Source organism: Paralichthys olivaceus, chromosome 13 (assembly GCF_024713975.1).
Source record: "Paralichthys olivaceus isolate ysfri-2021 chromosome 13, ASM2471397v2, whole genome shotgun sequence".
In the NCBI taxonomy this organism is placed as follows: domain Eukaryota; kingdom Metazoa; phylum Chordata; class Actinopteri; order Pleuronectiformes; family Paralichthyidae; genus Paralichthys; species Paralichthys olivaceus.
In genome coordinates, this window is record NC_091105.1 from 695,930 (window position 1) to 707,500 (window position 11,571).

At 45.9% G+C, this 11,571-nt stretch overlaps 1 protein-coding gene across 4 annotated transcripts in view; it reads right to left on the reverse strand.

Annotated features, from left to right (window-relative positions):
- LOC109642686 (atrial natriuretic peptide receptor 1-like) overlaps nt 1–11,571 on the reverse strand; it is a 35,849-nt gene that overhangs the window by 9,822 nt on the left and 14,456 nt on the right. For all 4 annotated transcript variants that reach the window (XR_011245911.1, XR_011245909.1, XR_011245910.1 and 1 more), the window contains exons 6-17: nt 5,099–5,193; nt 4,333–4,468; nt 4,135–4,219; nt 3,862–3,979; nt 3,686–3,760; nt 3,399–3,476; nt 3,218–3,322; nt 2,777–2,848; nt 2,252–2,414; nt 1,724–1,879; nt 1,040–1,208; nt 343–489 (exon numbers count right to left, since the gene is read on the reverse strand). Coding sequence is in view for 1 of the 4 variants with exons in the window: in XM_069537569.1 (XP_069393670.1) it covers nt 343–489; nt 1,040–1,208; nt 1,724–1,879; nt 2,252–2,414; nt 2,777–2,848; nt 3,218–3,322; nt 3,399–3,476; nt 3,686–3,760; nt 3,862–3,979; nt 4,135–4,219; nt 4,333–4,468; nt 5,099–5,193 (1,399 nt within the window). In the remaining 3 variants the exon portion in view is untranslated. The remainder of the gene's footprint in view (nt 1–342; nt 490–1,039; nt 1,209–1,723; nt 1,880–2,251; nt 2,415–2,776; nt 2,849–3,217; nt 3,323–3,398; nt 3,477–3,685; nt 3,761–3,861; nt 3,980–4,134; nt 4,220–4,332; nt 4,469–5,098; nt 5,194–11,571) is intronic.

Sequence of the window (11,571 nt, forward strand, 5' to 3'; positions counted from 1 at the left end):
CTGTAGTACTCACTGTGGTAGTATTTGGTAGAGTAGTGTGTTTAGTACTGTAGTACTCACTGTGGTAGTATTTGGTAGAGTAGTGTGTTTAGTACTGTAGTACTCACTGTGGTAGTATTTGGTAGAGTGGTGTGTTTAGTACTGTAGTACTCACTGTGGTAGTATTTGGTAGAGTGGTGTGTTTAGTACTGTAGTACTCACTGTGGTAGTATTTGGTAGAGTAGTGTGTTTAGTACTGTAGTACTCACTGTGGTAGTATTTGGTAGAGTAGTGTGTTTAGTACTGTAGTACTCACTGTGGTAGTATTTGGTAGAGTGGTGTGTTTAGTACTGTAGTACTCACTGTGGTAGTATTTGGTAGAGTAGAGCCTCAGCCTTGCGTTTCTCTTCGTGATACGCTTGCGTTCGTTCTTCCACCAGCTCCTCCAGGTTGTTGGCGTACTGCTCCATACGAGACAGAAGGTTGTCCAGGATGTTGGTCCTTGACTCCCTGCACACACACACACACACACACACACACACACAGACACACACACACACACAGACACACACACACACATACAGACACACACACACACATACAGACACACACACAGACACACACACACAGACACACACACACACAATGAAAATGTACCTTTTAAATGTCTGATCTGTTTTCTTCATCAAAAATTGATTAAAATCTCTTTGAATTTTTTTCAAAACACCGAGATGACGCTGGACAAAATGTTGAACTGTGGCTTCAGATCATCACAGCTGACGTCAGGTTGGAAAGACCCTCGAGAGGTTCCAGTGAGCAGATGCACATCCTGAGAAAATGTTTTACTCTATTCATTTATCACTTCATCCTCATTAGAGAAAGTAACACCCGACAGGACGATACCACCTCCAACCACAGGTGGCGCCGTCACACATTTTGAGGACAAAAACAAAGACAGATGACGAAGTTGATTATTGGCGAACGTCTGCACAAACCAGTCGGAGCCATATTTGAATGATAGCGTGTTTTTTTTTTTGCTCTTCTTGTCGTCTGATCTTACTTGTTCTGTTTTCGCAGCAGCAGTTGAATGTGGCTGAACTCGGGCCTCTCCGTCGGCTCCTCAGCCCAGCAGCGCTGCATCAGCTGACCCAGCTCTGGACTGTGAATCTGAGGGTCGACGGTCGGTCTCAGGCACGGCCACTCGCCCAGAACCACCCGGTCCACGATCTCTGCAGAGGGAGGGTCAGAGGGGTGAACTGTCTCCTGCAGACCTTTTTTAGATGACGTGTTCACAAGAACTTTATGTACAAAACTAGCTGCATCCGGCCACTAGGTGTCGCTGGACTGGAGGTGACACAAAAATACTTTCCTCTCAGAGCAACAGGTGAGAAAAATTCACCCATTTTTAGAGATAAAAAACTGTTTAGTTTCCATTCTGCTGATGTTTCTGAAACTTCTCCTCGTTTCTCGGCACCGATTTCTGTTTTAAATAAGTGAAACCTCGATGGACGGAGCTCCGCTCTTCAGTGTGGGTGGTTGAAGTCCAGGAAAAGTGTTGGAGACAAAGACCGGAGCGATGTCCAGCTGGCTCATCGTCGCTGCTCACTTTCCCAATATTTTAATGTCTGAATGAAAACGTGTCTATTTTGACTTTTCTATTTCTGAGCTCAGCTGTGAGACGAGATAAGACGATCGTGTCTCAGCTCTGTGGACAGAAACATTAGTAGAAGCACATGCTCTGTACCTTTCGGGCTGAGCGGCTCTCCCTCCAGGTAAAAGGCTCCTCGGCGTAGCGCCACCTCCTGGAGGATGATGCTGAAGCTGTAGACGTCTCCTTTCTGAGTTCCCTGAGGGGGGGGGGACTCCATCCTGAGCAGCTCTGGAGCCATCCACAGTCTCTCTGCGGGGGGGGGGGGGTTGCACTGCATTACATTACATCTGTGCGTTTGTTTCACTTCAACTCCTCGATCATGAGAACGTTTCTTCATTTAAAATGATAAAACAGCAGTTTTGGGTTTTAAACATTTAAAAAACTTAAAATTTTATTGATGAATAAATATAAATATGTTTTGTAGTCTGTAGTCAAACTCTAAATAAAATAACCTTCACTTCCTCCCACTGCACGAAATGAAGCCAAAATATCTCTGAGACAAACGTCCTCTGGATTCAGAGTCTAATGATCGTGTTGAGGAGCCGCGGTGTCAACGTCCCACTCTGTGTTTAATTTACAGTCTAGGAGTCAAGTGGTTTAACAGCTGAGGCGGAGACTCACGGGAATAGTAGGCGTGAGCGTCGTTCCCCGAGTCGCCGTCATAGCGAAAACTGGACAAACCGTAGTCTGTGATTTTCAACACGAAGCGATTGTCGACAACACAGTTGGACGACTTGAGTTTACCGTGAGAGACGATGACGCTGTTGTGGAGGAAGACCATACCCTGAGAGAGACAGAGAGAGAGACAGAGAGAGAGACAGACAGAGAGAGAGACAGATAGAGAGAGACAGAGAGAGAGAGAGAGAGAGACATACAGAGACAGAGAGAGACAGAGACAGACAGAGAGAGAGACAGAGAGAGAGACAGACAGAGAGAGAGACAGATAGAGAGAGACAGAGAGAGAGAGAGAGCGAGACAGACAGAGACAGAGAGAGACAGAGGGAGACAGAGACAGACAGAGAGACAGACAGAGAGAGAGACAGACAGAGACAGAGGGAGACAGACAGAGAGAGACAGAGAGACCTGATGACTCACTGACTGACTCAGAGAGAGAAGGAGGTATGGAAGGTAAAAGGTGACACGTACCTTCACAATGTCGTTGATGAGGGAATATTTGAACATCCAGTCCAGAGTGATGCTGTCGTTCTCCAGGATGTCCTGAAGACACAAGACAGGTTACACTGAGAGACAGAAAGAGAGAGACAGAAAAGTAGAGAGAGAGAGAGGTCAGACAGACAGGTAGAGAGAGAGAGGTCAGACAGACAGCTAGAGAGAGAGAGAGAGGTCAGACAGACAGCTAGAGAGAGAGAGGTCAGACAGACAGCTAGAGAGAGGTCAGACAGACAGCTAGAGAGAGGTCAGACAGACAGCTAGAGAGAGAGAGGTCAGACAGACAGGTAGAGAGAGAGAGAGAGGTCAGACAGACAGCTAGAGAGAGGTCAGACAGACAGCTAGAGAGAGAGAGGTCAGACAGACAGGCAGAGAGAGAGAGAGGTCAGACAGACAGGTAGAGAGAGAGACAGGTACCTGCAGACTCCCTCGGGGACAGTACTCTGTGATGATACAGAGGTTGGGCGGGTCGATGCACGCTCCGATGAACCTGGTTAGATGCTCGTTCTGAACGTCGCGCATCTAAACAACAACAACAACGAACCTCTTCATCTCAGACACAGACAGGTCCACAGTTACGTGAAAGTGAAACACTCACATGTTTGAGTTCAAACAGAACCGTCCTGTTCAGCTCGATGCGTTTCCTGTTCGTGTATTTGATGGCGATGATGTTTCCCTGAAAAAGACAAGAACCTCTGAGCGTCAAACCCACAGCTCACACTTTGAATTTCCCTCTTCTAGATTCTCTCTGCAGCTCGGTGCTGAAATCAAGTGTGAAAACAAACCTGCATTTGTCCGACAGGTAAATTAAATCTGTTCCTGCTGACAGAGAGAAGAAGGAAACGTCTCACACACACACACACACACACACACACACACACTGACCTTGTAGTAACCAGTCTTTGCAAACACCTGCATGTTTCCATCTGCCGTCATCAGGGAGCCGTAGTTAGATCCTCTCTGCAGACACACACAGCATCAGTGTGTGTGTGTGTGTGTGTGTGTGTGTCTGTGAGAGTGTGTGTGTATGTGTGTGTGTGTGTGTGTGTGTGTGTGCTGACCAGTGACAGTGTGATCCTGCTGCCGCTGCGCAGCACTTTGTCCATGTTGCTCATCTGGATGTTGTCCCAGGTGATTCTCCAGAGCTGAGCCACCAGCTCCTTCTCCAGTTTCATCCTCCTGCAGCACAGAAGCGTGTTGCATCACCAGAGGAAAACAAATCTGTCCTGTTTTCTGAAGTCACGAGATATCATCCACCACAGAACTTTTCTTTCTCACGTTAATGCAACACGCTGAGTGAGTGACCCCTGGTGGCGTAGACAAGCAGCTCTCACCTGTAGATGAAGACAGCGATGGTGAGGCTCATGGTGAAGATGAAGAAGAGCACGATGGAAACCATCTGGGTGATTGTGACCGTTTCTGACGAAGAAGAAGAAGAAGCTGTTTAAAAACCTCAGACACAACATTCCCCGTTTTCTTCAAAGCTTCAACACAACTGAAGTAAAAAGAAATGAAACGATGACGTTACTGACTAGCGATGCAGACGGGGTTGTCGTTCTTGAAACCGCAGACGGGAACATCAGGAGGACAAGCTCCGCCCAGCCAGTGCAGCGTTGTTCCAGGTATGGCTGTCAGCTGCTCCTCCGAACTGTTATACACCAAAACTATCTGGAACCAACAGAACCCAGATCAGTGTGTGTGTTCGTGGTTTGTACGGAAGCTCAGGAGGCGAGTGAATCTTCAGTTTGAGCCAAAATCAGTTTTTTATTGTGATGAGGTTTGAATCCTGTTTTACTTTTTGACAAACTGATGTTGACGCCAACCAGCAGCTGCTGATTGGACAACACGTCTGACACACCCACCAAGCAGAAGAAAACAAACCTATGAGCTCGTTGAACAGAGGCCGACGTTTGCTGCAAGCGCTCGAGGCAGTTGACCAATCAGAGCAGAGCTGGGCTTTATAAGGAGGGGGGGGGGGTCTTAAAGAGACAGGAGCTAAAACCAAGTGTTTGAGACAGAGGCTGAAAAGAGGAGCTGCAGCGATGGACAGTGTGAGGACACTGATGTGTTTTAGAGCATTTAAACATTTTACAGTAATAATACAAATAAAATCCTCATAATGAATATGAACGGAACACGTCTCTGTTAATACGTGAACGATGGAGTTTTGGCGTAAAAACATGTTTGACCTTTGACCTCTCGAATCAAATCAGTCAAACTCATTGTTTGTATCAAATCTAAAGAAATGAAATTAACAAGAGTGTGTGTGTGTCTGTGTGTGTGTGTGTGTGTGTTCACCTGGAACATGCTGGTGTTGGTGTCAATCATGTCCCACAGAGCAAAGTCCGTCTCTCTGTCTCCGTTCTCGTCCAGGTGGACCAGTCCTGTCACACCTATCGAGCACAAACAGTCGAGCATGATTTTATACAGTCGCTGACATTTCACACTTGAGAACTGAACCCCCCCCCCCCCCCCCCCCCCCCTCCCCCCCCATGGAGGGAACAATGAAATATCCATCAGAGGTTAATTAAAGCCAATTAGTAGTTTGCGTGAGTGCGAAGACATATAGAACCAGACGACTGATCGCCATGGCAACACAGTGGTTATTACATTCAAACAAACAAGGTTTTATAACCTCGCACCTAATTGTGCGTTTATGGTGGAGAGAGCGCCACACACACACACACACACACACACACACACACACACACACGTTTTATTTGTTCCTGGTAAGAGAGGAAGAGCTTTCCAGGAATCAGTGTGTTTGTCTGTGTGCGTGTGTCATTCTTTAAAATATGATATTTGAAAAATAAAGAAAAATTAAACGTGTGAAATCAGAAAGTGAATAAAGTCAAACATGAATCTCAAATCTGTCATCGGGGAATTTCTTCACATTTTGACCTGCGGCTGCTTGGACTCAAAGATGAAATGATTAGTTTACAGAGGTCAAAGGTCACACTGACCTCATATGAGTCTGGAAATCTATGTATGAGACTTCACTGGAGGGAGGAAACTGCAAGAGGTCATTTTATTTCTACTTATTTGAAATCAGAATTCATTTTATCACTGTTTTCTAAGGAAATTAAGATTTGAACCACGTGTCTGTGGAAGATTCATTTCACCTTCTCTGTCTGAAGCTGCTGCGTCCACCCAGGAAATGATTCATTCATATAAATATTTAAAAGAGGGTAAGAGGCCACAGCCCTGGAAAAAAAGAAATAGATATATAGAGAGAGAATGAATGTGTGTGAAGGAGAAGGAATGAATGAGTAAGAGAGAGGCGGGGGGGCAGAGTAATGAGATATCGTCTGAGATAATATCCATGACGAATCGGTCATGGGCAGGGGGAGAGAGGCTGAATGTAAAAACCACGAGCAGCAGCGGGAGGGAGATCAGATTACAGCTTCCTCTCGCTGACGTTTCCGCTCCATTAACTAATGGACAGACACTGTGTCACCGCAGATCTGTTGTTTCTGCAGCTTCAGCGCCGCTCAGATTTTAATGCACAGACAAAGTCCTGATGGGAAAAACGACAGCATCCGTCCTGTGACGGCAAATTATCATCCTTGACTTTAGAAGCAAAGGAGCGAGCGTGACATTGAGAGAGACCCCGACTCTCAGGATGAAGAAGAGGAGCCGCACACGTAGAAGACGAAGATGTCCACTTGGAAAGACGAGGAGGTTCCAGATGTTTTGGTGATGAGGGCCGACGCCGTGTGGACGAGCTGTAAACAACAACACTGATCTTTACACAGTTTAGACGTCATGTCCCGCCTCCTGCTGCTCTACAGGCTCCGCCCCTCACCTGAATGTCCCCACATGTTCCTGTTGTTGTGAACGAGTCGACGATCTGCTGCTTCTCAGGACAAACTAACTCCACGTCTACGTCTGATAAACAGTTTGATCGTTTCATTTTCGGATTTTCCTCTCAGGAATCTGACGCCTCTACAAAACCGCTCCACAGCTCCCCTAGTGGTGAACCCATTACCTTCATTTATGTATTCAGCGTGTTTAATTCATTTATTTTTTAAGAGCAAACATTACCAACCGAGCAAACAGAGCTGAAGTCTCTAACAAACACAACAGCGACAGGTCGTCCCTCTCATCCTGGCAGCTGGAACCTGTTGCCTAGTAACCAGTATCACCAGGTTCCTCCTGGCCGTAGATTATAAATCACAGATTAGAGGAAGCTGACAAACCTCATTATAACATCTGTGCGCTTTTATCACACATCATGGGAGGCACGAACACGTCAGAGCTTCAGAGTGGGTTCCAGGTGTTACTCGTGTTGTGGGGACATTAATCTGTTCACAGTCACATTGTGGGACAGCATCAAGTCCTCATGATGAAAATTATTCTCCGCGTCTTCCGCAGTGAGGAACGGTTCTTTGGTTTCAGGCGAACGAGGGAGCAAACGAAATGAGTTTCAAATGTGTTTCCAGTTGGACTTAGAACTGGCAGCGATCCTGGAAACGACCAGGGGAGGTTCAGCTCGGGGAGGAGACAGGAAGAGACACGCTCCAGCACATGGCTCACATGTTACATGATTCACAAGCAGACTGAACGACTTCTGGGATTTCTCTGATCCACACAGAGAAAATCTTGTGATGACAATCAGCGTTGAACGAAGATGCGACAGTAGCCGTCGCTTTTTATTCACAATTCAAACTCTCGTTCACACGACCTGTGATGACCTTCAAATTCAAAATATACAGTCTGCCTCTTGGTCCAGCAGAGGGCGCTCACTCATCAGTAAAATCCAATATCGTCGAACAAAGTGATGTCAATTTGTTCAAACTTGATTTATGAAAGAAGTGACATAACAGCTCTCCATCATCTCTATCGCCCCCTGGTGGCTGGCTGCAGTATAAATTATTAACCCCACCTCCTCCATGTTGGCAGATTGCACATGGCCCAAACTAAAAAAAAACAAAGGAGATGTTAAATAAACATTTTTGTCATTTCAGGTCGTTTGGTTTAAATTCGTTATTTGATGATATCAAAACAGGCTGAGACGTCATGATTGACAGCTGAGACTGACTCACGATTGGTCCAGAGCGTCTATGGGCGGTGCTTATATGGAGTCAGTGTTAGAATTTCTTGTTTCCAGAGACCTGAAACCTCATGTTTGATGTAACACTGGACGTATGCAGGTCTTCACCTACAGGGAAAATCCACTAGAGGGTGCTGTGGGAAGTCTCATCTCTGGCTGAGTGACGCTAACAGAATGTAATGACGGAGGAGCAGAGGGCGGCAGGCTGAGGACAAACCAGGACGAGAGCTGTGGCTGGAAGCCGCGACCAAGCTCTGGTTTCACGAGATTCGATTTCCAGGCTATTTTAGGGGTCTCCTTCGCCACCTCACAGGGGCTTCTGACAATGAGAAGAGGAGGGTGGAGGGATCAGATCGCGTTCAATAACAAGAAGAGACGGATGAGAGGAGACTGTAAAAAAAGGAAAAGACTGAGAGGAGGGGACGCTGAATGACAGATGAGAGGAAACACGTGAATGAATCCTCGAGCGTCAGACTCAACGTTCAGACTCAACGGCTCAAACACAAAGTGGCTTGAATTTTTGATTTTGGGGAAAAATCATTGGGGTGAACGTTAAATTCCCAACGACAGTCCGACCAACAATAAGCTGAAGATTTAACGACCATGACAGAGTTCAGTTTGAGTTTACGGCCTTAATAAACACGGGGTTTATAACTGTGTTCACATTATAAAGTCAGACGTGAACTTTTTACAACAACCATTCATCAACTGAACAGACGTGGAGACTTTTTACGAGGAGTGTTATTCGGGACGTTGCTCTCGCAGCTCCATCTCCCGATCACAAAATGGTGGCATTCGTATCCACAGTGTTTTAGTCTCATTTCTGGATATCGGGAGGAAGAGGAGATGCATCGTCCATCTTCATTGGTGAGTTGGTTCAAGGGGCTCGATTAACCCACTGATGGCCACAGACAGAAATAAGTGTTGATGTTCTCTATATTTCTTTTACTTGACATTAATCACATGACGACCATCATCACAACTTCCACTGTTTGTTAAACTCAACTCTGTGCTGCCCTCTAGTGTAGAGCTTAACAAACAGAACGCATTGGAAATATGCTGGCAGTGTTGTTACATCGTACGTTTCTCTTTTCTTACGTAAAAGGCAGAATAAGGAATAAACGATAAACTGTTTTGTGTCATTCGGTCTCTGAAACCTTTTGCTGAGAAGTTATTCTGAACGTATGGAGTCGTACAGTAAAGCGCCATCGTCCTGTCCTCTGGGGACCATGAATCAAATCTTTATTGTGGACGACAAGAGGGAGGGACAATCTGAAAAACACGAGCTGGTGCACGAAGCAGTTGATTTCCTCCAGCTCGTGACGTTTTTTGTTTTTTTTTAACCCGAGGTCACAGAAGGCGATGACAGCAGAAACACTGACGGAGGATGGATGGAAGGAAAAACAAAGAGGTGTGTGTGGGGGAGGGGGGGGGGGGGGGGGGGGGGGGGGTTGAAGAAGGACAGACAGAACAAAACAAATAACCCTCGTGAAGGTCTCTGACCCCAAAGTACCCCCTCCCCTCCCCCCCAGGTTTTCTCTATGAAAGCAGTGAGCTGCAAATATGTTCCAAACTGTTTCTGTAAAACCAAACTTGATCGTGTCGTTTTTATTTAAACATCACTTAACTGGACGCACTCTTGATTGACAGGTGGATCAATGCCATGGCAGTAATCTGGGCGTGGTTGTCGACTGTTGTGAGGAGGAGGAAGCTGAGCTGGAAGGTGAAGCTCATGATTTAACCTCCACAACATTCATTTGGAGAAGTTATCAAAACTTGTACCGTCCGGAGACAAAACTTCCCATAATTCTTTGCGAGTAACGAGGGGTTTCTCATCCTACCCCTCGTTACTCGGTTCTGAAGAGTCACTACCGTCAGTCACCGCTCGCTTCCTCCACAATGACCCCGATGGCCTCTGAGCCAGCAGCCCTTCAAAATAAACCATCATCTCGACTCCGCCGCCAAGCAAACAGCTCAACCTGGAGAGAAGCCTCCAGAAACAACACGTCCACGGAGGAGACAGAAAAACTCGGAGGCAGATCCATCAAAGCTGCGCCTCTGGTTGGACAGATCAGGCGACGGCGGCAGCTCGTCATTGGCTGAGATGTTCGACAAACGAGTCCGACCTGACGGAGGATAACCGAAGAGAGAGCGAGCACAGAGCCTCTCTGCTCCGTCAGCTGTGTGGTTTGTGTGTTCTGGAGAAGTGACAACAGAGGAAGTCGGTGGAGTTTTACTCGTCATTCGTCAAATGAATCTGAGGCTGAACTCAACTCTGACGAACGCTCGTTCATTCCCACAATAACAACTGCTCTCAAACCAGAAGACCCACCGTGAACCCCAACCTGGAAGTTCACGGGATTTTCATCAGGTCAAATACGACCGAGTGAAATTCTATCGAGATAAATACGTTCACATCAGGTCACATCGACGACTGTCAGGATGGATGTTACATTTCTTTCTCCTGAGTGAAGGTTGTGGTTTTAAACGTCTTTACGAGCAGAGATAAGATGAAAATAATCATATTAATCCACCATTGGAGTCACAGAGGTAAATCACAGCACGGCTCTTTACTTTGTCCCACAGTTTTATACATTATTTATATATGAACCTGTAAAAGCTCAAACTCTCTCTTCTCATATCAACAAATAAAATGTTCCCGAAACTACGTGTCGATAAACTCAATTCATTACTTTGTCATCTCCGTCCAGAACGACGCAATCACACAGCAGCATCCCTGCAGCTCGTGGTGCTCAGCTCTGATTGGCTGAGATGCAAACACACACACACTGACCACAGTCCAGATGAAAGTGACCGCGCTCGCTCTCTGTGGGATTATGTCGCTGTGATTGTTCAGCTTCCTGTTCTCAGACGGAGCCACGTGTCTCACACCTGCACCTTATTAAAGATAAAGTGGAAACGATGCCTGTGACATCTCCTCCTGCCGAAAACGGAAATGAGCTTCCAGAGAAACCAGAGAAACCAGTGAGCCGAGCCGCTCGAGGAGGTCGAGCGTTCGTTTTCCCTCCACGCTTCCTCTCCAACATCCAGAGGAGAAGCAGAGAGGAAACATCTGCTTCACCCCAAAAAGAAAAGAACAAACCAAAGGTTGAGGTTTGAAATAAGAGTAACACAAGTTACCAGTGTGTTATATTGTAGAACGTGATGATGTCACAGTCAAGCTGACCTTTGACCTGTGTGTGTGTTAAACTTTATATATGATGGATTTCCTGCGCTCTGTGCAGATGTTTACCTTTATCATCTGTGTGTTTTGTTACATCTGTAAAAAACTCTTTTTAAACTGATCTCGGTTAGATATTGAAATAAAAGAAGAGGATGTGATTTGGCAGCGGAGGCAGATTTTCTGAATTCTTGGCTGAAGTTTCAGGAGAATCAGATCCGTGACAGCAGGAACAGTTCTGCCTGAAGGATGAAACCAGATCCAACTTCAATCCAGATAACTGTCCAAAGATCCGTTTATAAAAAGATATATAATGATAATAATGTGTGTATATGTAATATACATATATAATATAAGAACATATAATATAATTCATGTTCATGAAATATAAACATGATGTTCTCATGTAGAATAAAATATATTTTCATTCACGACTTCTCGTTCAGAACGTCCTGAGCTTTTGATCCTGTGCTAAGTCAGTGGAGCAGAGGAACGTCTGTCTGTGTGAATCAGTGGTGAGGACGTCTCAGCAGCTGG